Below are 26,142 nucleotides of genomic sequence, written 5' to 3'. Positions count from 1 at the left end.
CCTTATTTGTATTTTCAATGCTTTAAAAATATTTCTGAAATGTTAAAATATTTATTTGTATTTTTGATGGATAAATCCAATAATGAAGTGTTTATAGGTTGAACTCTGCTTTTATTCATGGTGTCTTGTGTTCTTGTGTTTTAAGTGAAAACTGTGTTTCTCCAGAGGGGATTTCTGTTTATATTTGAGAGTCACCTAGGGTTGTTTAGGACAGTTATACTGCCATTACACTGTAAGAAAATATCTACTTTAATTTTCTCCTTTCTCAGTGTTTCTCGAAAGAAACAATTCCCCAGTTGATAAAAATATATACTGGGAGCATCTGCTATCAGTCTTGTCAGAAGGATCACAAATTATTTGTCCTTTAGAGGATATGAACTAAGATATTAAAGTATCTTATAAATCAAATTCTTCACCACTTGGACCTACGTTCAGCTTCAGGAGGATTTCTGTTTGGCTGTGATGTACCTCTAATGATAAGTGTGGTCCCTCCTGTAGTTTGGTCACTAAACCCCCTGTTAGCTTTACTATGCATCATGAATGTTGACAACGCACGATTTTTACTAATGTCATTCACATTATGAAACACTGTCAAGAAGCAATCCTATACCCACAGAAATGCACAAACCTGTGAGGGTCATCTGGGTCACAGTTAGGAAGAAACTGAGTGATTGCTTCTGCCACTTCTTCATTTGATAAAACATCCCACAGTCCATCAGTCGCCAGGATCAGCACATCATCTGCTCCATGCTCGTATCTGCAGAGATCGTAGACTCTTACCTGAAATGAATGGGAATACTCCTGCTTAAGAAGTGAGCACATTATTCCTCCTAACAGACTGACTGCTGATTTCCCTTCCCTTGTCCCACACAGCCCCATGGTGTGCAGGCATGCACTGTGAGGTACTTGATTGTGCAGCAAGCTTTGTGGCCAGGGTAGCCTCCTTTGGAGACTTGCAGTACAGACAGATGGGGCCCAACAGTTGGCCTCAATAGTTTGACCATGAAGAAATGTAATGCCTGAGATGTAGCTGGAACACTGACAGCAGATGCTGTGCTGGCCAGAAGAATGGCCAGGGGCTTGCTTGCTTCCTTCCTTCCTTCGCACATCCATTCCACAAACATTAATTAAGGGCCAGCTCTGGGCCAGGTGCTCTAAGCATAAAGATGAGTAGCAGATTTCTCTTCAAAGCTCTCAGTCTGTGGGGGAGATAAGGCCACTCTAGTATCCTTAGTAGTTGCTTTGTATGTTTTGGTCTATGATGAAGGAGACACAGTTCATTTAATGCTCAGTGGTCTCCATGATGTCTACATAGACTATCCCCAGGGTAGGCTATAGAGAAGGTAGCAAATGTCACTCCTACCCAACTTCAAGTCCTGGCTCACTGTGTATGCAATAACTTTGCATAAGAGAGATTGCCAGCTCCCTATTGGGGTATGCCTACAATGAATTTCTGTGACAATTTGAGCTCCATATGACAGAAAATGTTAAGTAAAGGGAAGTGGGTAGATGTGGGTGTTAGGTGGCCCAATCTTATTCTTATAGCTAAAGAGCAGATTCTATCTGCCTTCTAGCTCCTTTGAAAAGAGAGGGTTTTAGGGATGAATATAACACCCATTTAATTTCAGGACCTGCCCTGTGTGTAGGATGCCAAAATTTCTTCAAGTACTTTCTGCTGGCCCCCAAAATGCTGAGATTTGAGTTGTTCAAGCTGAAGCTTCCCTGCCCACTACTCAACTGGAAATCTGGTGAACAGAATGGGTGTAGGCTGATAAATAGAAATATGTTAGAAAACATTCCTTTTCAATTCCGTCAAAAAATTGAATCCTCCCTTAATTCCACTATTCACATTTTCACACACAGTTCTCTAATGCAATTTCATTAGGCAACATGAAAATCCCTTTCAGTACTACTCCCCAAGTAATTTTTATGTAAATAATAAAAAGCTGGTCTCAACCGTATCCCCCAGGCTCTCCCTAATTAACATCCTTTAAGGTTTTTTACTGCTCCCCTTGTTTCCTGCCCTTTAGCCAATTTCCAAAGCATGCCGACTTTCCATTTACAACTCCACCTTACACATAAACCTGTGATGCAGAACATTTTGTGGAGAGACTTTCAGGGAAATTGGACTTCCACGCAAGACACCCCACTGCCTGCTTGTCCTCCCAGTGGCAAGGGCTTCAAAGGATTCCAGCGGGCTCTGGAGTCCTGACCGCCCCTTTCTGAAGCCGTAGCTGGCCCTCCGCGGTCAGGCCACACTCATCTCCTCAAAGTCCCCCCGTTCAATTCCTTAAATAGCTTCTCAGTGTTCCGGGAACACTGAGCATCAAACTAATGGCCTCTGCGGCTCCCTGGGATTCAGAAACCAGGAAGTGAGTTTCTGCGGGGGAGAGGTGTATCATACCGAGTGTGTCTGAGGGGACTTGCGGAACACGGTCAGGGCCTCCGGTGGCTCTTTCCCCATGCTACCATCTGCCAAGGAAGGGAGAGAAGGGCCACAGGAATCCTTGAGATTCTTGCAGCTTCTCAGAGCAATTTAACTTGAGCAGCTGAGAGAAGAGGCCCGTGTGGATCTATCTGCCCTCAGGGAGCCTTCATTCTGTGTTTACTGAGCATTTACTATATGCCAACTACTTCTTATAGACACGGAAGATGCAGCTGTGAACAAAGGTGACAAAGTCTCTCATCACTTCTAATCTAGCAGATGAGAGACAAATTCCAATGTCAGACAGCAGGCTCTCTGAAGAAGAATCAGGCAGGGCAAGGAGAGTGACAGCAGAGTCATTCCAGAAGGTGCAGTTTTTGATGGGCCTCTTTAGGAAGCCTCTATCTGAAGAGGTCCGAACCAGTGAGCTGGTTTCCTACAGTTCCCTTCTCGTGCCTCCCTTCTTCCCCTGGGCCCATCCCTTCTCTGGACTGCGAGTGTGTCTGGCACCCTCTGCTGCCAAAGCTACCCTGAGGAGGACCCAGGAACAGCATCTCTCTTTGTCCTGGTCCTCTGTGGTCATCATCCTGTCACACCCACTGACACAGTATTTGCCTATTTATACCCACCTTGGTTCACCTGTCTGTCTCATCCACAGGGTCAATCTTTTTCCAATGTTAGTGTTTAAGAATTGTGCTGTGCTAATTACATTAAGATTCCAAAGGTCCACTTCTAAACTTTCTGATTGTGTAGCCCTGAGCCCAGGCATCAGCCTGTTTAAATACAGAGGAGGGACTTACGACACAGGTGGTGGGGGAACCGCACCTGGAAAACTCACTGCGTGCCCTTCCTCAAGCACACAGCCCCCTCCGCCACCTCTAGACAGTAAGCTCCTAGGGGCAAGTTCCAAGTTGTCCTATTTGTTTCTGTCACCACAGCAGAGCCGGAGCCCTGTACTTGGTGACCATTCACTCAAACAGTAACCGAGGGAAGCAGTTTCCTTATTGGACACTCCCCCTTGCCGTGCTTACAGTGACACCCTGGGAGTCAGTTATCTCATCTCCCCGCCACCCCAAGTTCACCCTCTGGAAGCCAGAGATAACTGTTTTGCATTTTTTTTCCTGTGGGCCCAGCAGTATCTTTCACGGCATAAATCATAACAGATCTGGAGGACACACTTGCTGAGACAAAGAGTCAATAGGAGACAAAGAGAGGAATGAAAAAAACTCAACATAGGAGGTCCATTCAGAAGACCCCTAAGCTCAGAGTGACCCAAAACACTTAGCTTGTGAACTCCAGCAGTCATGAAAAGGTAACACGCTGACATTTAACAGAAGTAGCAGACTCGCTCCTTCTCCTTTCCTGTCCTCAGTGGAGCTGCTGATGAACAACCATCAGTGTCAGGGAGGGAGCAGGAATGAGTGTGGGGCAGGGCAACACGGGAGCCTTGGTTAATGTGCCGCGAATGAGCCGCATGCTGACTGCTCTTGCAGGGCCCTGGGCTCCAGAACACCGAGACGTCCTTCATGCCACCGCCGGCCCCCTATTTTACACAAGAGCCTGTGACAAGCAACTCTTTAATACACCACCTCCACTTAGTGTTCAGCTGCAGGCTGCTGTTTCAGCGTTTGTCTAATACATGTTTGCATCTTTACTGTATTACAGATGAAATTTCGGTGGCATGTTAAGGGAGCTCATGTTACTGTAAGCTGACGCTGGCTTCTTAAAACTACTTTTAAAAAGAATCCATCAGTTCTTTCATTTGCCAAATCTCGGCTGCTTCCCTAGGATGCCCTAACAGCTTTCACATCTTGATCAGCTCAGCAGATTCTCCAAGCCTTCTTTCCCTTTCACATCCGCAATGAGCTCCCGCAGCGCAGGCCCAGCTTTCCGGAGGAGCAGGAGCCCTGCCTCTGCTACCAGAAGGCCTCACTTCCGGCCTCTGCTGCTCGCCAGCTCTGGGACTTGAGACAAACTGCCAATGTTCTCATGTCTGAAATCATTGTTAAAAAAATTGAAAAAATATCAAGAAAACTAACAAATATTGTACGACCTGTGTCTGCCTTTCTCACAAAGCTGTTATAAGGAGCACATGAGATAATGTGGAGGTTAATTACAAATTCTAATGCCCTGCACGTCACTTCTTAAGGTACTGACCTCAGGGTGCACCGAAAAGTGACCTAGCTGATGAAAGGAGGTAAGAGCAGGCTCAAGGGACCTGGGGTTCAGTTCTAAGGGTCTCACTTAAAATAACAGTGATCGGGCCTCTTGGTAGTGTTCCCGGCAGAAAAGTCAAGCCGTTCCTAAGGTAAAGGCCGCCATTAGGTCATAGAAAACAGAGCCCCAAGTCTTGTCCCCTGTACCCCTGTGGCCAACCCCAGAAAGCTCAACCTTTAGGACTTCGAATGTGACTCTTGTAGCAGAAGGAAATAAAACTCTAGCCTATGTTCTATGGCCCTACAAACCAAGGAGAGTGTTTTAGTACTGGCATTCTGGCACCAAGATTGCATCTGAATTGTGTGTCTTGTGATTCTGTCTCCACTGTATGATGTCATGAAGCACACCTGAATTTGGTGGGAAGAGACTTGGAGTTGAGACTAACCTCTGTCCCTTAATAGCTGGGCATAACCACCACGTTTATTTGTATTTCCGTCTGTTGACCCCTGCTGGGAATGCGGAGTAAGGTAATGACTCATCAGACGGAGAGTGATGGGGAGCAGAGTGGGACATCACATGCCTTACATGGCGGAGCTGCAGGGGCCGGAGGCTGGGGTGTGAGAGAGGGCTGCGTGCTTGGCGGCCTTCCATGGTTTGGTTCGGTTTGGCTAACATGCTACATTTCCGCTGGGAAGCGGGGAGGGACGAGGCGTGACTTCTCAAATCTGCAGTGTCTCCTTGTGTGAAATGAAAGGTTAGGACTAGGTGGCCACGGGGGATGCTTACGGCTCTAACATTCTCCTCCTCTTTCATCATGGGATGGGTTAGACCTTGATGTGACCGACCGCATGACCTCAAAGCGTCTGACTGTAAATGAACCAAGGGACATGTAAGTATTACAAATATGTTGGCTGCTCATGCGACCCAAAAGGAGCTGGCTGTTTTGGCTGTGGGTATAATTTTATACTTTAAATATACCACAGATATGCTTGAGGGTTTCTTTTTTCTCCTGGAGTCTACAGACAAAGTAAACATTTGACTTTGGAGGGTGGCTACCATCTGATAGCTCAGGAAGTTTCTAAAGCATCTAAAATGTTAGGTCATGTGAAGAGAAGCCTGAAGGGCACCCAGGGCCTGGCCGGCCGCTAGAGCGTGGACTTCCGTTTTCTCCACAGAGTCTGGGGCTCTGCAACTCAGGGGGGTCAAGAGCTACAGGGAGGCTGTGCACCTCGCATGGTGGGATGCTTCCATGTCTGTCCCTTTCTCTGGGCCTCCGGTGGCCAGTGGAAAGGGAGGCGTGTGGACTCCACCAGCCTGGCAGTGAGCCGCGCGCACTAAGCGTGAAGCACAGACAGGTCACCAACCCACTCCAGGGCCGTGACAGTGAAGATCCTGCATCACACTGGAGAGCAGCTTATGACAGTGTTACGGGACGAGAGGCCTTTGCAGCACCTGTTTCAAAATTGTCTAAGAATGTGAAAGTTCCTAGGACCTACCCCACACCAAGTGATGTAGATGTTCCAGGAAATGGATTCCAGGGGTTTGCATCTTTAAACAAAGTTCTTAAACTATTCTTAGATGCATTAATGCAAAAAGAAAATACTGCATGTTTAACTGTAAAATTCAAATGAAATTATTTTTTAGACGGACACCAGAGGGAAATAATTTCCAGTGAGAGGAAACATTGGACACAGCATACAATTTGGCTCCCTTTGTGTGGCCGTGAATTTTACGAGTCGCCAAACTAACTTTTTTTGATGTGTGTCAAAGTCAATTTCAAATTCCCTTTAATTCAAGTAGCTGGTTGGCAAGTCTCCAGTCACTGCCCAGTGGGAACAACCCACGTAAATGACACATGGATTTCCGTCCGTGTAAATGACATACAAGTGATTTTCACAGAGACTCTCGAGCTCGAGATGTAGACAGACAGGCTAAGTCACGAGGTTTCTCCTGTGGAAGGTCAGAATTGGATAAAGCAGCTGCTCCTCACTCTTTCTAAGTGATTCCCTGCCCCCATACATTTTCAAAGTGCTGGTGGTGGGAGAGGATCACACAGCCCCAAATGTGCATCACCCCAGCCGAGATGAGAGACGTGCGGGACTGCAGAGAATGAGAAAAATGCCAGTAAGTATGACAGAAACAGAAAGTAGATTGGTAGTTACCAGGGGGTGGGGTGGGCAATGGAGAGATGTTGGTTAAAGGCTACAGACTTCCAGTTAAAAAATGAGTAAGTTCTGGGGACTGAACAATAGCATGGTGATTTTAGGTAATAATTCCATATCATACACTGGGAAGTTGCTAGGAGAGATCTGGCATGCTCTCACCACAGGAATCAAAGGGTAATTATATGGGGTGATGGAGGTTTAGCTAATGCTATACGTGAGTGTATCAAATCAACACAGTGTACACCTCAAACTTACACAATGTTATGTATCAATTATAGCTCAAGAAAACTGGAAGAGAAAAGGAAACTGCCAAATACAACTGCTCAGACTACTAGCATCTCCTCAGATGGAACTCAGCATTTTCCCTTTGCACAGGAAGACCCATGGTTTGTGGGGCTTGAAGTTTATTCAGTTTGGGGAGCTCTTTAAGAAAAAAAAAAACACATACATCCTGGCTGGTGCGGCTCAGTGGATTGAACACAGGCTTGTGAACCAAAGGGCTGCTGGTTCGATTCTGAGTCAGGGCACATGCTTGGGTTGTAGGCCAGGTCACCAGCAAAGGACACATGAGAGGCAACCGCACATTTGATGTTTCTCTCCCCCTCTTTCTTCCTCTCTCCCCCTCTCTAAAATAAATAAAATCTTTAAAAAAGAGAAAAAGAACACAAATAATTAAGAATACAAATTTAGATACTAATGTGAATGTTTAGTAAGAATGAGAAAAGAAATTGCATCAAGTTACAGGAATCTTGGGAACTGAGGTCCCTTTCTGTTGAGAAATGCTTACAAAGGAAGTAATTCCTGATTGTAACCTTGCTTTTCCTCTCTAGAACATTCTACTGCCCCCAGCGACAACCAGAACTCAGTAATGGCTGGTATGAGTGAAGGGCCCTGATACATAAGTTCAGTTAGTTTCTTTGTAAATCTGCCTCTACATTTCAAGCTATATTTCCTTTAATTAACTAAACAGCTCACTCATCAAATTCTGTTGGTTTTCACTGGAAAGATAAATGATCATTTCTTTTATCTTCAAGACCTCACAGCAGGGAGGGCGCTTCTACAGGAAGATGGTGGTCGAGCCCCCAAGACGGCCGCCATCAATTCCTTCCCTCGGTACACAAGCCCGCTGCTCCTCCCTTCGACAGGTGGATCCCCATTCCCCTCTCGCCAAACACGGGCCAGCCTCATGCCTTCCTGGACCTCTGGAATGTGGCAGAGATGTTCTGGCACTTCTGAGTTGGTCTTACAAAATCTTGTAGCTTCTGCCAGGGACTCCTAAATCACTTGGTTCTCAGGATGTCTTCTCTCAGAATCCCGCTGCCAAGCCAAGAGAAGCTGGAACCAAGGGGGAGGCCATGCGTAGCTGCCTCAGCCAAACTCTCAGCAGACAACTGACATCAACTGCCAGCCGTGCGAGTAGGCCGTTTTGGACTTCCGGCCCATCCACTCTCCGGATGACTCCAGCCCCAACGAACATCCACTGTGACCACGTGAGACACTCCCAGGGAGAACCACCCAGCTAAGCCCAGTCTCAGGACTCAACCCACAGGACTTTGGATGATGATGATAAATGGTTCTGTTAAGCTTCTTAAGTGTTCGGGTGGTTTGCTTTGCAGTCAGCAAAGGCACAAAGGCAGTGAGTTGTGCTGGAACAATGCCCAGCTCCCTCTCCCTACAGGATCGGGGATACAGGACACTGGACACTGAGCCCCTTGGAGACTCCTCTTTGTTCCCTACTGTCCATAAGCAGCACTTGCTCACTCTGCTCCTGTCTTCCTGCAGGTGGGAAACTGGGGGCGGGGTGAGGGGAGATGAAGCTATAAAGTTATTTTCATCTGACTCCTAAGTCTCCCCCGCTGTTGGTTGAGAAAACTCAGAAAAAGGCATGGAATTATTTTTCCTCTTCAGACTGTAATAAGCAACAGTCTTCCTTTCTCATAGGCTAAAAAGCAAAGTTTAACATGTTCTTTTAAAAAACTTCACTCTGCTTGTTCTTTAAACCAAACCTGCCATCAGTTCTTATTACATTGTTTTTTTTTGTGTCTTTTTTGAAGTGTCTCTCAGATAGTTCTCCTCTCAGTTCTCACGGTCCCTGCCGTTGCTCAGCTCCTCACTGCCCCAGAGTCTCGGAGCCTCAGCTCCACAATGGCCTCCCTGTCTGCATGCATCTCCCGCCCGCCCGCCCGTCTGCTCCCCCATCTACCTGCCGTTACAGGCGAAGACTCCCACCGCCACCATTGTCATGCTGCTCCCCTCGCTAAAGACCTTATCTGCTGCTCTGGGTCCAGGTCCAGGCACTCCACAATCATTAGCTTTATTATGGCTAATAGCCCTTCAAGCTAATCTTCCAAGTTCTATGACCCTGTAAGGCACGTTTTACTTCACAGCAGACTCACTGCCGCTTCCTTCTTTCTCTGTGCTCCGCATCTTGCGCGTCTCCAGACTGCATAGCTGTCTCTCCCTTCTCTGAATTCCCCTGGCCGCTCAGGCAGCAGGAATCGTAGGCTTCATGGCTGATTATTCTTTGGCTAGTCTAACCTCCCAACTGGTCCAAAACTCTAATTCCCTGAGGACATCTTCTCCAGCGTTCTGTTCCATAAACACCACTGGATCCTTCACCCCTAAGTAAAGAGCCAGGGAAATTTTGTGGTTTCAATGGAATGTGAAGAGAAACTAGAAGCCAATATTCATTACGCCAGGTTCTGTGCTAAGTACTTTACATATGTCATTTGTTCCTTAGGTTCTTGAGTATAACAACCCCATTGCCCTCTTGTTACGGGAGAGGAAGCTGAGATTTAGGTAAACTAACTGCCTCACAGTCACCCAGCTAGTAAGTGAAGAAACAGCTCGAGCCCAGACTGATTACCAGTCTGAGCTTCTAACCACTACACACCCCGCCTCGTACGGTAAGGAGGGGTCTAGGGAGCTTTTTTAAAACAAGTTTTTCCTCTCCTACTACCCAAAGATAATTACCACTATCATTTTTGCAAACTTTAAGATTTACATAAACATAGACACATATGTGTGTATTCATACCCGCACCCTTTTTACCTACTTACGACCACACTCTTTGTGTAAATCATTTATTTCACTTAGCGGAATGCAGCCCTGGTCCGTGCCGCTCTGTGCCAACACTGTTTCCTACGGATTGGCCAGACCATCGAGAGTACACAAGAGTAAACTATGCTCTTTCCCCAAGTGGAGTTTTGGCTGGGGACAAGAAAAGATACCAAGAATCCGAAGACTGTAAATGTCAAGGTGATAATGTGAGATCTTAAATATTGTTCCTGTGTTCCTGGGAGACAACAGGGGAGTCCCAAGCAGAAGAGTTATTCTCTCTTAATATGGAAGTCAATCCTGGCTTCCATAGGAAGGCTTCACGTTAGGTCTTGCAGAAGCTGGTGGGGAAGGAAGGTTTGGATTTACTGACCACGTAGCAGGCCTTGTGTCAGGCAGTTCCAGGGACCTGCCGTTTGCTTCTCCTGGCGCTGTGTGGACACCCATTCCCACCCCGCCTGAAGGGAGGCAGAGGGCAGGCAGGAGTAAGGTGTGAGGCCACCCACAGTTAATGCTGGGGCTGGGCTTCAGACACTGGAGTGTGAGCTCTTCCTTCTATTTGAGAAGGCTATTTCTTTTGGATAAAAGGAAAAATAGTATCTTGGTGAAGAAAACCAAGAATGAGCTAAATGAGTGGACTAGAGTTACAAAAAACAGCTGCCTGGAATCTGTGACACTGAGGAGGAAAAACAAAGCCGAGAGAAAATCGGGCTCCTCGTGGTCCAGTCCGGCAGGGGCTGGGGGAGGGGACTGCTGAGTTGAGGAGGGGGTGGCTTTGCAAACTGGCCCCCATGCAGCAAAAGACCTTGTTCTTCCGAGAGCTCAAAAGGGGGCTGAAGGCAACAGCACGGTCTCAGAGTGGAGGCCAGAAAGCATGAGTAACAGCAAGAGGAATCCTAGCTCTAGGGAGGACCTGTCATGAGCCAGAAGGGGGGTATGGAGCACAGAACATCTGGAAGTTTGGGCTGCAGGCCTGAGCCAGGCTGTCTGCGTCCGACCACACGATGTGTGTGCTGGGCCGGGCGCGCTGAAGAAGAGAAGATGCGGAGGGTCTAGGCCCCGCGCCTTTAGTTCACAAACCCTTTCTTCTCCATGTGGATTCTTTTAGGAGGGCATGAAAAGGGTGAATGGTGAGGAGGAATGGGCCTGTTCCCCTCGTGGGGGAGAGGCCCACATCTCATGCTGCTACACGACAAGGTGCTGGGGCTGGGGGAGAGTCAAGCACCTCCTGCCTTTGACCCACAGGCCTGTGCTTGGTTGGGGGCGGGGGTGGGGGGGGGCCTTGTGTGGAATTCGGTCCTCGGCCAGAGAGCCCAGCCGCAGCCCTCGGGAGATCTGAGGGCCGAGAACCTGGCGGCTGCTCCCTGGGTTTGGCACACTTGAGATTTTTCCAGCGCCTTGTGTTCAGCAAAACCGAAAATGTGTTTGGCGAGAAACCCTCCTCTAATTTTTAAACCCCTGTGCATTTTTTACGTAAATTTGACCCACATGGTTTTGATTTATTTTTTATTTAACTCATCAAATCGAATTAGGAGCTACAATGATGAAGGGAACAATGCTGATTTCCAAGAAGGTTTCTGAGCCTCTTTTCTTAGAACTAAATCACTCTCCCGCACCCCACCATTAAAGCTACCAGACTGAGCTGGGTTTGAAATTTAGAACCCAAATGTGAAATAAAGATCCGTGCTTGGCAAAGACCAAGCATAGCACAGGAATGTTCTTAAGAAGTCACAGTTAGAAAGCCAGGGTGGGGTGCAGCAGGGGAACGAAGACAGGAAGGGAGTCGGTTATTCCTCATCAGATGGTTTAAATCAATGTACCTGGCCTCCCGGGTTCCCGGCCGAGGCCCCGGCTGCTTCTCTGGGGCCTGACTTGACCACTACCGCCCAGGGCTTGGAGTTTCTGTCCCAGGATGGGGGACGAGGGTCCCCTGTACTTTTTCTGCATTCCTCCACACCAGCCAATTCAAGCTGCTCCTCCTCTTCCCTTTAACTTCCTCCCCCCTTCTTGGATCTGGCTAAGGCCTCTCCATCTGTAAGCATTTAAAACGTACAATTTTAATCTCGTGCAAAGGAATATTGGGATCTATGCTACATACCCATTAAGCTAAATTGTAGGTACACAATCTTATTTTGCACAATTCTGTCTGGCCTAGGTTGGCACGCGCTAACGGCCATTACTGTCTTCCTCATTTACTTCTTCTACTACACCATCATTTCCTGCAACTTAGGTCTACGGCAGTACTTCTCCGAAAAACTGGCCACTGAGGCCCCGAGGCAAAGGTGTCTCCTCAGAGCCCCTCAGAGCAGATCTCTGTGGTTCCCCTCAGTCACCGTGCAAAGAAATTTCCTTCAACTCGGCTTCTCTCCCTATGCTTACTGATTGAATCATACAGACCTTGGTGTAAGTACTGTCTTGCTGCTTAATAACTATACTGTGTTGGGGCATTATTTCACTTCCCTGGGTCTCACTTTTCCATTCTGTAAAGTGGGTTTAAAAATCATATATATTTCACAGAGTTGAGGATTAAATGAGATGCTGCATATATTAAAAAACAAAAGAAAACATAGTATGCTGTCTGACTCAGACTTATTGTTGTTCTGGTAAAAACTCCACAGTTCTCTAAGCCCATTTAACATTTTCCAGAGGCTGCCAGTTTCCTTTTGAATCCTTCCCATTCCTCAGCAGCGTGGAAACGACCCACCCACTCCCCTGCAAACCCGCATCGCGGAAAACAGGTGACCGAGGTGTCTGATCAACCGACTGGGCCACGTCACCAGCCCTCGGGGTGTGTCCACACGGGCCCACGCTGTGAACCTACAGTCTCTTCTTGGGGTCCACAGGAGCAGAATGGTTGGAAGAGCTATAACTTATCTGCAGAGAGATCATTCTCCTTCAAACCAAACCGAACCTCTTCTCACTTTATACAGAAGGCATATGTGTGTGTACAGGGGTGGGGAGGTGAGAAGGAAATTTTTACTGTGTTCTAAGAAGCAAAATGATTAGTTAGTGTTTCCTGAGACATTCTCCACCACAGAAATATGAGTGGCCTTTCACCTGTCCCTTCTAGAAAGGAGAAAAGTGATGGCATCATTTATGCACTCACTGGTTGCTTCCTGTCTGGGCTTTGACCAGGGATCGAACCCACAGCCTTGACCTGGAACAACACTCTAAGCAACCGAGCTACCTGCCATTTAGTGTGTCTGACAAATGCCTCTCCCCCAAGGGGGCAAACACAGAAGGCCATAAATCTAATATTTATTGTTTTTCTCTGGTCAGGAATAGTTTCAGCAGCAATACCTGGACCCTGGTATGGGCCAGAATTGAGGGCTCAGGGATCCCCAGTTTCTGGGAGACCTTAGACACTTTCATGTATAATGGTCCACATCATGCAGAATTGCTACAAGGGCTAAAGAAGAGATACTTGCAAGCTCTTGACAAGTGACAATTATTATTTCTACCAAGCTAACTTCAACTGAAATCCTAGGTGATTTCAGGAAATCAGTGTGTCTTCCATGCCTGATACGTACTCGAGATATCCCGAGCAGTGGCCTCCCAACCTCCTATGGCTAGGTGTGCTGCGGGTGCCAGCCCCAGCAATAAAAGAAACTACCCCTGCTCACCGTCCTGCCAAAGGGGTGGGCTGGGTGACTGCCCACCCCTGGCTCTGGCCTGCACGTGCAATCTGAAGGGGCAATCTACGAAGGCAAAGGTGCCTTCGGCCTAGTGTCTCGGGTGAATTGGGTGGGTGAGGTTCCTCCCGGGTCATGTGGGACCAGGAGAATGAGAAACTGGGTTGACCAGTAGCAGAGACATACAGAACACGGCTGGTCACATTAATGGCAGAACACACTCATGAAAGTGACAGACACCCACTGCCGAAGCTGTCCGGGGCCACCCTGGTCTGGAACCACCCTCCCATACAGCTTGGCTGTTCAAGGTTTCTGCTTGTAGACACCAGAAACATGTCTTCCCATATCAGCAACATAAACATTTCCCTTTTTCTGAGTTAGCTGGAGTGGGTTTCTGTTTCCTCCAACAGAAAGAGCCTTCACTAAAACAAACAGCACCCACCCTTGGGAAGAACATGCAGATGGTGCTACAGCTAAACATTCTGGGCATTCCCAGGGCAAGGCATCGCTTTAACCATTGATTACACAGGAGGTAAACACCACTGCTTCCCTCCTCCCTGGTTCCCTCCCACTGTAGAAATTGGAAGAGTTAAAGCTCTCTCCCTCCCAGCCTTCCCTGCAGCGAGGGGATGTCACGTGACATAGTTCTGGCCAAAGAGATGCAACTGAATATCTGTTCCACAGCTGCCGCCTCCTTCCCACCCTGCGTGAACGCGCTGTGCTTGGAGGTGCTGCCATGGCCTTGCGACCACAAGGGGCAGGTCAGGCAAGGGCGCCCCAGCCCTGGCACATCAGAGATGCTGTTGCGGCACTAGCAGCCACCAAATTGCAGCCTCCCTGTCATGTGAGGAAAATATACCCCTACACTACCATTAGATTTTTCTATAACTTAGAAGCAAAATCTTTTCTAAGTTACATACGCTGAAACAGAACTTGATGTTGTTTTTTGTATTGTAAGAAAAATGATTTTTTTAACTAAATTTATGGCTTGTTCACAATTAGTTTCTCCAAACATTGACTGAATGATACTAGCTCTCCAGGTAATTAAAAATCTAAGAAGGAAGAAAGTATATACACCAACAACTATGCTATAAAAATGCTGTAAGAGGCAGATATAATCCATATATCTGGAGGAGGATGAAGACTTCACTTCTGGTTGGGAGAGGGAGAAATAAGGGAGGTCTCCACAGAAGAAGCATTTAAGTTAAACCCTACAGAAGACAATAATTTGGATGCGTGGAAATGGGCCAGAAGGGCATTATAGGGAGAAGGAATAGTTTAAGTAAACATGGAAAACTAAAGGTCATGTATAGGAAATAGTAAATTCCTCCTGACTGTAGTAGGGGAACAAAAATCAGATTAAAAAGGTAGACCAGTTTAGCCCTGGCTGGTGTGGTTCAGTGGATTGAGTGCTGGCCTGTGAACCAAAGGGTCACCGGTTTAATTCCGGGTCAGGGCACATGCCTGGGTTACGGGCTAGGCCCCCACTAGGGGCATGTGAGAAGCAACCTGTTGATGTTTCTATCACATATAGATGTTTGTCTCCCTCTCCTTCTCCGTCCCTTCCCCTCTCTCTAACAAATAAAGAAAACCTTTAAAAAAAAGTTAGACCAGTTTATAACAAGCCTTGAACACCAAGAGAAGCAGTCTGGGCCTTATTCTCCACGTCATGAGGTGCTGTTTACAGCTTCTAAGCAAACAGGGTCAGAGTAGCTGTTTAGGAAAATGTACTTGATTGCATGAGCGGGCCTGGGGAGGCTGGGGGAGGCCAGCAGGGCCTATGCAGCCTCCAGAACAACGGCACCGAGGGTGTGAAACGGGACAAAGTGCGGATGGAGTGGGGAAAAGAAGCAAATGCGGGAGACGCAGCAGAAGTACACGCAGCACGAGTCCGCTACTGTCTGGATACGAGGTGTATCCAGAGGAGTAAAGTAAGGAAACATTTTGTTATACAAAACAGAAACAAAAACCTCATGTGGTACCTCCGGAGCTGCAGACAGGAACGGCTTTATGTAGATGTTGGAGTCGTGCACCTTCAGGTCGTGGTCCCCCAGGCCCCTGGTCACTCCAATAGTCGCCATCACCCGGGCCTGGGGGTGAAAGCAGAGGGCCGTGAGAAACACTCGCACTGACAGAGGGAGGGTTCCCATACGACACAGCCGCGTGGGCGAAGAGAGAGGCAATGATCTTCTGATGCCTCGTGCCCCTTGCTACTAACCTATGTACGCAGCTGTTTCCAAGGAAGGGCTCACCAAGATTGCTTATGTCCTTACCAAGTGGCTTTTCCACCAATTATCTTAAGTTTGGTGGGTTGCTTTTGTCTCTTCTCAGCTTCCTTTTGTAGAGATTGGAGGAAATGGTGTCCAACAAACTGTATCTAATACATGCGTGGTGTCTACCGCACTAAAATTAGTTCAAACCCAATCCAACTGCGTCTGTAATATACCCACTCTACAAGCATTTGCTGAACACCAGCTTTGTCTCTGGGTCTGTAACAGGCTCTAGTAGAGCATGTAAAGAAGTCAGTAGCAGCCCCTGACCTCCCAAAGCTCACATGTCATACTTCACGGCTGGAGAAAACAAACCATTAGTGACTGTGTAACCCCTGTCTCCAGATTCCAAGTGGGTGGGAAGAACCACAGGTCACTTTGCCGTAACCACATAGTCTTGCTTTAAGGAAGCAAAACTATTATTCTAATGCCTCCATGGCCAGCCTTAATACCTCCCAGGATGCCACGGGTCTGATTTACCCAAACATTTAGTGAGCACCTGCTAAGTGCAGACACCATGCAGGAGGGGACAAATGTCTATGGACTTGTCCCTACTACAAAGGAACTTGGTAAGGGAGGTGAGGGACACATGTGTAATGATACATAGAATATGGCCCAGTGTGGAAAGATACACAAACAACAGGCGAGGTGGGTTCAAAGAAGGTAAAAGTTCTGCTGAGGAGATTCCCCAGAGATGGCACCAAACTCTGTGCAGAAGGACACGCAGCATCAAGACAGGTAAGCACAGAAGGATGGAGTGGAGGTCACTCTGGGTGGCGTGAAGGCCAAAGGCTTAACACCTGGATCACCAATTACATACCTGGTGTAGTGTCACGGTTCAGAAGCCCAAGCCCGAAGCCCCACTCTATTACTTGTGTAATAAGAATAACTTATAAAGCCCTGACCATTGTGGCTCAGCTCAGTTGGCTGGGTGCCATCCTGCAAGCGGAAAGGTCCCCGGTTCGATTTCCGGTCAGGGCATGTGCCTGGGTTGCGAGTTCCGGCCCCAGTCGGGGTGTGGACAAGAGGCAACTGACCAATGTTTCTCTCTCGCATTGATGCTTCTCTCCCTCCCTCTCTCCCTCCTTTCTTCTCTCTTTAAAATGAATAAAATCTTAAAAAAAGGATAACACATGCTAAGAGACATTATAATCTAACATATTACCATCACATTCCTCTTAGTTTCCCCCCACATCTGTGGAGTCTGGAGCTGGTTTCAGATTAGAAGGTGGGTAAGTTTACATTAAAAATGGAAATGAAACCATGAAATTCTTTTTTAAAGGCAAGACTCGAAGGAGGCAAAATGCAGACACTGCTGTGAAGCCCAGAGACCTCTGGTCTGCAGGGCTGCGGACCTTCTGGGAAGGTGGGAAGCTGGACCGGCTCCCTTCTTTGAAATTCGGGGCCTCGGAGTCCCTGCCCTCCCCGCTGCTGCAACTGTGCCTTCTCTGTGGGCATATTGGTGCAAAGAAATCTGACGTTTCTGCTGGTGACTGAATGTGTCTACAAAGTCTGTAAGTGTCACCCACCCAAGTCCTTAGAAGCACTGGCAGAAATAAATGGAAAGTAATGGCTGCCCAAGTAGAAGCATCCTGAGACCTCTGGGTAGAGTACGGATAGAGAAAAAAGAAAACCCCTGTGAAGGATCTAGACAGAACTGATGACGTGCTGCCATTGTAAAGCCGCCGTTTCACAATGCCGTGGAGTCCTCAAACAGGGTGGTGTGCTTCTCTGGTGCGGGGCAGGCCTAGAGCCGACCAGAGGGAACCACGGTGGCTCGGAAACAGAGCAGCAGCTCCAGTGACAGAACTTGCAGGCTCTGTTCACAGAGCTGCCCAGCCCGAATTCACGGAAACACCTGAGGAGCTTGATGTCTGGGTACACTGAACTTTCTGCCTAACTGGGAAAACCTTGCTCCTTTAAATCTGATTGTTGATAACCTTCAAAGAACACCTTTGTCCATTTTCCTGTTGTATGAAGGAGAGTGTACTGAGTGTCACTGAACAGCTTATTTAATACTCATGCATTTATAGAAGGCCTGTCAGGTGGCAGCCTAGACCAGTACTAGGGAAACGCAAACAGGGTGTGGCCCTGAGCCCACTGGGTAAAGCATGGTGATACCAAGAATCTCGGCCGTAGAGCACTCTGGGTGCAGGTGGAGGTCCCTGGGCTGAGTGATCTGTATGAACAGCAACTCCCCCTCCCTGCAATGAAAGGCTCAGATAATTCTATCAGGAACAGAGCCCTTCCTTGTCATGATTCTCAGCCACGGAGAGTTAGGCAGAAGCTGTCCCATCTCTAGGAAAGGGGCAAGTTAGTTTGAGAAGTGATCTCTACATGGATCAGATATTCACGTTTCATTTCCCAAGAAATGCCTCCTTCCAATGAAATCACTGCGGGGCCACACTGAGCCCCCAAACCTACCTGCTCTCTCCCTCAGATGCACTCGAGTGCGCACACACACACACACACACACACACCAATACACACTCAAGTTCTACTAAGGAAGGCATCCTTCATTTTTCTTATGAGTCACTTCCTCCTACTAAAAACTATCAAATGCTAAAAAAAAATTTCAGTTGAACATTCTTCTTAATTTGACCACATTTTTCACTTCTAATTGGAACTATCAGCACCTAGTTGAAATGTACGTGTCTGCAGGAAGAATGCAATGATTCAGAAGGCGTTTGTTCTGTGGGACACAGCTTCAAAGCTTCCTCATCTCCGCTCCGGGACTGCAACCGCCCCCAGTCTCTGCTCACAGCCCACTTGGAGACTGACAGCTTCCCTTCGCTGCAGCACGGTGCCTGCTGCTCAGTGTGATGCTGATGGGGCCCTGGGAGCTGGTGATGAATGGTCAGTGCTGTGTGCCTGGGCTCAGGTCCAGGTGACACTATGGCTTAGTCACAGTGAGGCTCTGGATCCCCTCTGAAGGGCAAGTGGAGAGGCAGACTTGCAGGGCATGGACTTCCACGATGGAGTGTGAGAGCCTGAGGAGGAGGCAGAGGACCATGGCTCCACATCTGGGACCACCGCTTGCTGGCTGGGTGACTTTGCCTAAGCAGTTTTAACCTGAGTTCCAGCTGCCTCGTATACCAAATAGACAGCATAAAGCCAGCTCTGCCTGCCTTGTGGCTTGCTATCAGGTATACACTGAGATGTATGTGGCCCTGGCTGGTGTGGCTCAGTGGACTGAGTGAACCATAGGGTTGAACCGAAGGGTCGCCTGACTGGATTCCCAGTCAGGGCACATGCCTGAGCTGCAGGCCAGGTCCCCAGTAGGGGGGTGCATGGGAAGCAACCACACACTGATGTTTCTCTCCCTCTCTTTCTCCCTCCCTTCCCCTCTCTCTAAAAATAAATAAATAAAATCTTTAAGGAAAAACAGATGTATGTGAATGTGGTCATGTTTACACACTATAAAGTTATGCAAATGGGTTGACAAGGGAAGTGTTATTTTCATAAAACTGACTTTCATCCCTTGAGCTCGCCACATCCCTCCCCAACCCTGCCAACTCCTTGGACCCTCAAGACAGGAGGCCTGAGGGATGGTGGAGAGGATGTTCTTTCAAGCTGTCAAGCCTACAAAACCAGGAGCTGCTGAGTGGAAGCACGGACTGCCACGGACAAAGCAGAGCCCGCCTTGCTGGCAGTCTGGGGGAAGGGAACGTGCCTACCTTCTTGCCTTCTCCGTATATAAGGGGGAACTTCAAGTCATCATCCTCAATGGTTTTGTATGCCCTGTAGGGGGATAAACAACATTTAAAAAAAGGTTTGCACTCAATTAGTAACCCTGCCCTGATCTCTTTTCCCTGAGACTCCATCCACTCACCACACTGCCAATCTCCTTCTTTAGAGTTACCCTTCCAACAGAATTGTATGTACGCATATTTTAACAAACCACAAAAGAACAAGGATTCATATGCTTGAATATAAGTTGGTATATTCATAATGAACAAGATGGGGAGACGAGTTTCTGTTCTGAGCATTTAGTGCCCGGGCAATAATGAATGAAGTGCCCCAGCGGCAGGGACAGGGCGCTTGTCCTTACTGCGAAACCGTGAGAAACAGCAGAGCTTGGATGGATGGAGTGTGAAAATGCTGCAATGGCCAGTTCTCCCCTTCAGGGGTTGTTTACACCAAAGCAGCCTCGTGTTGGCATGGCCGGAAAAGGAATATTTAGAGCCTGTTTGACCTCAGCACGATATTCAGGGTTGGCAGAAAATTCTCTGTTTCACAATAGCTATTAAATGGCCATTTGACACACAGAAAGAATAAAATTCAGTTTATGCTTTAGTGGTTTATTCCTGACACGGTTGTCCAGATGCTACCGCACACGCACCGGAGGCTGGCCCGGCCACGGTGAGACAGCGGACGGAGCCGTGCCTTTCCATCTTGCCCGTGAGGCATTTAAAAACCAAGCAAGCAGCCCTGGCTGGGTGGCTCAGTTGGTTGGAGTGTTGTCCCGTACACCAAAAGGTTGTGAGTTCGGTCCTCATTTGGGGCGTGTATGGGAGCCAATGCAATGATGTTTCTCTCACACATCAATGTTTCTCTCTCCTCCCCCACCTTTCCTTTCTCTGGGCGGGGGACAGAATTAATAAACATATCCTCAGGTGAGGATTAAAAAGTTTTTTTAAAGCAAGCAAACAAACACGGCACCCAATTACTAGTTGCACCCTGGGTAAACAGCTCCACCTTTCCTGGTCTAGTTTCCTCATCCAGAAAATGGGGATAATCACACAGGATGTCAACAGCTGGGTACAGCACCCGACATGTAGTAAGCACTCAGTTTATGAGAGCTGTTGCTAAGAGTCAGTAGATGGTTAAAACTTGGCACACCAGTTCCCTTTTCTTCACAATGGGGGTGGTACTGCCTATTCACCACCTCAGAGAAGTATTAGGAAGACGAAGTAAAAGCTGGGGTAGGTTCTACTAGATTAGATTCTAGAAGCAAGACGCTTTTCTAAAATAATGTCTCCTGAGTGCATGAAAAAACTAAGGTGAGAAATGGCCTCCCAGTCCTGGATATATCTAGGCAGCTTGGGCACGAAGCTGAAATAAAATTTATGGGTGCTCTTGAGATACAAAGGAATGCAACCCAATTTCCAAAGAGTTCAACCCCAAACCTGCAGCAGGTACATCTTTATTTTCCAGGAAATTGTTTAGCTGAGCTGGGGTGGAGTGTGCTCACGTTCAGCACTGCTCTCTGGGCAGGCAGATGAGCCCCTCTGGACCTCAGGCCCCTCGGTCATCAGAGAGGGCAGACACCGGGGCGTACAGTGGGCCTGCTGGTGGGCCCCAGCGGGCTACCGAACGTGACAAGCTAAAGCAGCATCCAGCATAGGGCCTGGCTCACGCTGCGGCTGCCATGAGGTGAGCCCAGAGGGGCTGTAGAATTGGACTGTCAAAAACAGAACCTCTCGCCCCTAAATCTCCCAAATTCACACAAAGTGGAAACAGCTACTTAAATCTTTTTTATATTAACAAGAACCATTTAAAACACTGTAGTACACAAGTATTGGGGATATTATTAGAACACAGACTCTGCTTGGGGGTTGAATGGGTTTGCAGACCAGGCTTCTCCACCTTGGCTGCACAGGCAGTCACTGGGAGGGCTTTAGAGTATCCTGATGCCCGGGCTGCCCTGTGCAGCCCTGCACTCCGACCTCCGGGGATGGGACCCAAGCACTGGGAACTTTGTTAGGCTTCCCAGACGATGTCACTGTGCAGCCAAGGCTGAGAACTGCTCCTGCAGACCCAGTGTCATCAGCTAACAGCGACAGCCCTGTCAAGTGGACCCTACAGATGACAGACTATATGAGTCAGGGGAGAGGAGGGAGATGGCGTGAGAAAGGCTCTGAGATGAGCAGGAGCAGGACTTGGGGACCGTGGAGAGGAAGTGCGGGGAGTGGGAAGACAGGCTCAGACAGAGAGGAGGACGCAGTGGGGCCAGTGCCGAGGGAGGGGCTGGGGCCTGGGGACCTGGGCACAGGAGTCGGACTTCAGTGGGAGGCGGCGATATAAGAATCAACAACTGGACATTACTTAGAGCTCAGCAGAGACAGGCTAAGGACGATCTTTTTTTCTTTTTTTTTTAAGTATTTTTTATTGATTATGCTATTACAGTTTCCCCAATTTTTCTCTCTTTATCCCCCCTCTACTCTGCCCCAACCTTCCAGTATTCCCCCCCTTAGTTCATGTCCATGCTTGTGCATATAAGTTCTTTGAGTTCTCTATTTCCAATACCATTTTTTTATCTCTCCCTGTCTATGTTATGCCTACCAATTATGTTTCTTCTTCCCTGTATACCCCCCCATTCCTCCCCCCGCCCCCCCCCCCCCACTGAACTCCCTCTGTGTGATGTCCATTTCTCTGATTCTGTTCCTGTTCTGGCTGTTTGCTTAGTTTTTATTTTCATTGTTTTTCTTTTCTTTTAGGTTTATTTGTTAATAGTTGTGGTTAAAGAAGTTCATCATCCCCAAGCTCTTATTATGTGAAATGTTAAAGGGGCTTATCTAAGAAAAAGAAGATCAAAACTATGAACAATAAAAGGACAACAAACTCGTAACTATTAACAAAAAGGTGCTCTTAACAGGCTTAAGAAAGGCAACGACAACACAGTTCTCTGACTCCACCACAGCCCAGGTAATCGACCTCTCTGAGGGCAGAGAATTTTGGGAGCGTGAAGTTGGTGGCACCAAAGCTATGAAAGATGGTTCACCCTGGAATTTCACCCACAGGATCAAGAGAACTATAAATTCTAACATCAAATTTTAGTTTCTGTTTCTTCGAGAACAACAACAAAACCCCTAAAAACAGAAAAGACAACTCTGGATAAGGAAGGGTTATTCTCTTCCTGCCACTGTTGGTTTTCGATCAAGTGTGAGTCCTCCTCCATCCCCCTCCCCCACAAGTGACAAGGGTGAATGACAACAGATAGCATAGAGAGAAAGCAAAACTCCCTCCCCCTTGATCTTTCGGGGTCCTGACCACAGTTCATCATGAAGGTAGCTAGACTTCCCTCTACAGTTAAAGTCTTGAATAATAAAGAATAAAATACACAAGAGTTATAACTGGTAACTTGATTAAAGTCTGTCTAAATTAATGACAGCTAAAAATAATGACAGCAGCTAAAATCTACTGAAAACCTTCTATATGCCAAACACCGGGCTCGGTGTGTGCTCCCGCGTCTAAAAGTCGCTCAGAGGCCCTGCGATGCTCTTTCTCACAGATGAAGGGACTGAGACTGAGAGAGGCTCACTCACTCTCCCAAGATCACGCACCATGGTAGTGGCCCGAAAACTGAGACTTTCCCAGAAAACACACCAATGTGACGCCAGGGCTCAGCTCTGGGATTTCTTGTTCTAGCTGATGAGTCTCAAGGAGACTGCTGTTGTCCACCTCTCAGTGAGCGAAAAGCAGGCATTTGATGAAGGAGGGCTTCTGGCGAAAGAGGAAGGAGAATTTTCTCTATGAGGCAAAACAACAAAAGGTGATCATGTGTGGGCAAAGCTAGCAGCTGCTGTGCTACATGGTCTACAAGGAAAACCAGAGAGAACAGCTGGGGATGCCACTGCCTGTGTCCTTGGCCTGCCACTGCTTCCCAGGGTCTGCGGCCACAGAGTCCGAAGAAGCCCTGTCCCACAGATAGCAGGGCTCCTCGGGTCTGTTCTGGCAGTTTATGGGGCTACCGCAGGCTCTGCCTGCCGGAAAGGGCCTGCCTGCTGTGCATATTTCATTCCAGCCCACGCCCAGGCTGTGGGCTTGCACCTACGCTTCCAGCTCGGCTTGGCCTCCACCCTGTGCAGCTGGGGAGGTGAGCGGAGGAGGGCAGGATGAGGGCAGCGGCTGGAAGCGTGCGGGCTCCGGCCACGTGCAGCACTGGTGGCTGGAGATGCACAGAAAGCGTTTCTTCTTTCATACCAAATCCTACAATTTCTGAAATCCTGATTAAATTTTAAAAAATAACTCCAAAATAGATTACTCACTAGTTTTACCATAATACAATTGGTCAGAGATCATACTCAAATAATTACTTGAAACACAGCTGAAAGGCTTCAGAAAGATTTTTAGAATAACGTATTTTGGGTCAATTCCTCTATGAATATTTATGAGGCCAACTGACAAAAAGATGAGAAGAGAAAAAAATGCAAGGCTTAAAAAGGGTTTAAGCCTTGAGTTTAACTGGAGGCAGTATCCTCAGAAGAGTCCACTAAACATTGTTTTTAGAGCAATCGTTGCCCTTGCGATGTTGATTCTGCAAAGCTGTGAAAACAAGGCGCCAGCTGTCCCGGACGCACGGGGAGGAAAATCACTGGAACGAAGGGACAGACTGAGACGCTGGCACTACCCATAGTGCGGGAAGTCTTCTTGCAGTCCACCTCACCTTAGGCCCTGGCCTCTGTCATCAAACTGACTGTTACAGCCAGTCACTGTCCTAGGACCTACCCTCCACCTGCTCCTCTGACAAACAGCCCTGGTCAATGCGTAAACTGACCCAAAGAGCCACCCCACTGGAGACTTTGGTCTGTCTTCTGGAAAAACATAAAATAAATCTAGTCTCTCTTCCACTCGAGAGCTCTGGAAATACTTGATGAGAGCTATCTCCAAGTTCCTCTTTCCTAGTTCCTTCCACAGCCCCTCAGAGGACCTGGGGCACCACCCCTAACCACTTGAGTTACCATCCATACAAGTGTCTATTAACGGAGCACCAGATACTGTGGGAAGGGCTGTCTGGGGCTTTCTAGTTTGTCGTCCTCAGAGACTGGCACTCGGAACTGAAAACACTTAACATGTGGCCCATGCATGCAAGAATGGAATGATTTTACTTTTTTGATAGAGACCTCGTTCTTTTTAAAAGGACTGCAGCTTGTATTTGCATCACATGCATGTACGTGTGCAATGGGCGTTTCGGTCCATTGTTCTAACCCACCTGGAGACATCTGAATTCACATCCTTTCATCCAAAGTATCAGCTCTTCTCCTATGCTATTATTAAATTTTTAAGTATATTTTATTGATTATGCTATTATAGTTTTCCCAACTTTCCCCCTTTATCCCTCCTCTGCACTGCACTCCCCAACCCCCAGGACCCCCACTTAGTTCATGTCCATGGGTTGTACATATAAGTTCTTTGAGTTCTCTGTTTCCTCTACCATTTTTTATCTCCCCCTGTCTATTTTATGTCTACTAATTATGCTTCTTCTCTGTACCCTTTCCCTCCTATTCCTCCCTCCCCCCTCACTGAAATCCCTCCATGTGATGTCCATTTCTCTGATTCTGTTCCTGTTCTACTTGTTTAGTTTTTGTTTTCATTGTTTTTCTTTTCTTTTAGGTTCATTTGTTGATAGTTGTTGAGTTTGCTGTCATTTTACTGTTCATATTTTTATCTTCTTTTTCTTAGATAAGTCCCTTTAACATTTCACATAATAATGGCTTGGTGATGATGAACTCCTTTAACTTGACCTAATCTAGGAAGCACTTTATCTGCTCTTCCGTTCTAAATGAAAGCTTTGCTGGATAGAGCAATCTTAGTTGTAGGTCCTTGCCTTTCATGACTTGGAATACTTCTTTCCAGCCCCTTCTTGCCTGTAAGATTTCCTTTGGGAAATCAGCTGAGAATCTTATGGGAACTCCTTTGCAGGTAACTCCTTTCCTCTTGCTTCTTTTAAGATTCTCCTAATCTTTAATCTTGCATAATGTAATTATGATATGCCTTGGTGTGTTCCTCTTTGGGTCCAACTTCTTTGGGACTCTCTGGGCTTCCTGGAAGTCTATTTCCTTGCCAGATGGGGAAGTTCTCTTTCGTTATTTGTTCAGATAAGTTTTCAATTTCTTGCTGTTGTTCTCCTTCTGGCACCCCTATAATTCGGATATTGGAATGTTTCAGGTTGTCCCAGAGGTTTTTAAGTCTCTCTTCATTTTTTTGAATTCTTGTTTCTTCATTCTGTTCTAGTTAGATGTTTCTTTCTTTTGTTCCAAATTGTTGCTTTGAGTCCTGGTTTTGTTCCTGTCACTGTATTGTTGGTTCCCTGAATATTTTGCTTTATGTCACTTTGGGTATCCTTCATTTGTTCTTTCATTTTTCGACCAAGCTCCATCAGTCCTGTGAGCATTTTGATGACCAGGGCTTTGAACTCTACATCAGATAGGCTGGCTATCTGTTCCTCACTTAGCTCTCTTTCTGAAGTTTTGCTCTGTTCTTTCATTTTGGCCATATGTCTTTGTCTCAGCACACCAGTCTGGTTGTTCAGGTTAACTGTTTAATTCCTTAGTTGTTGGAGTTCCATGCAGTTTGATTTTCTGGCACTTCTGGTTGTTTATTGATTTTGGATTGGTTGTGCGAGGAAGGGAAGGGTTTCTTCCTATGCCTCCATCTCGGCCAGAATCTGTTTCATTAAATTTGATGAAGTAGTTCTGCTATCTTCCTCCAAG

General features: G+C 47.3%; 1 protein-coding gene across 1 annotated transcript in view; it reads right to left on the bottom strand.

Moving 5' to 3' along the window:
• The window catches only part of PPM1H (protein phosphatase, Mg2+/Mn2+ dependent 1H), a 236,520-nt gene that overhangs the window by 17,753 nt on the left and 192,625 nt on the right, over positions 1–26,142 (bottom strand). Inside the window, exons 7-9 of the mRNA XM_045828954.1 lie at positions 19,384–19,447; positions 15,419–15,526; positions 629–780 (exon numbers count right to left, since the gene is read on the bottom strand). Of these exons, the coding sequence (XP_045684910.1) occupies positions 629–780; positions 15,419–15,526; positions 19,384–19,447 (324 nt within the window). The remainder of the gene's footprint in view (positions 1–628; positions 781–15,418; positions 15,527–19,383; positions 19,448–26,142) is intronic.

The sequence above is a fragment of the Phyllostomus hastatus genome, unplaced genomic scaffold, assembly GCF_019186645.2.
Source record: "Phyllostomus hastatus isolate PE091 unplaced genomic scaffold, TTU_PhHast_1.1 phas_scaffold_93, whole genome shotgun sequence".
NCBI classification, from domain to species: Eukaryota; Metazoa; Chordata; class Mammalia; order Chiroptera; family Phyllostomidae; genus Phyllostomus; species Phyllostomus hastatus.
This window is presented reverse-complemented; position numbering and strand designations above follow the sequence as displayed.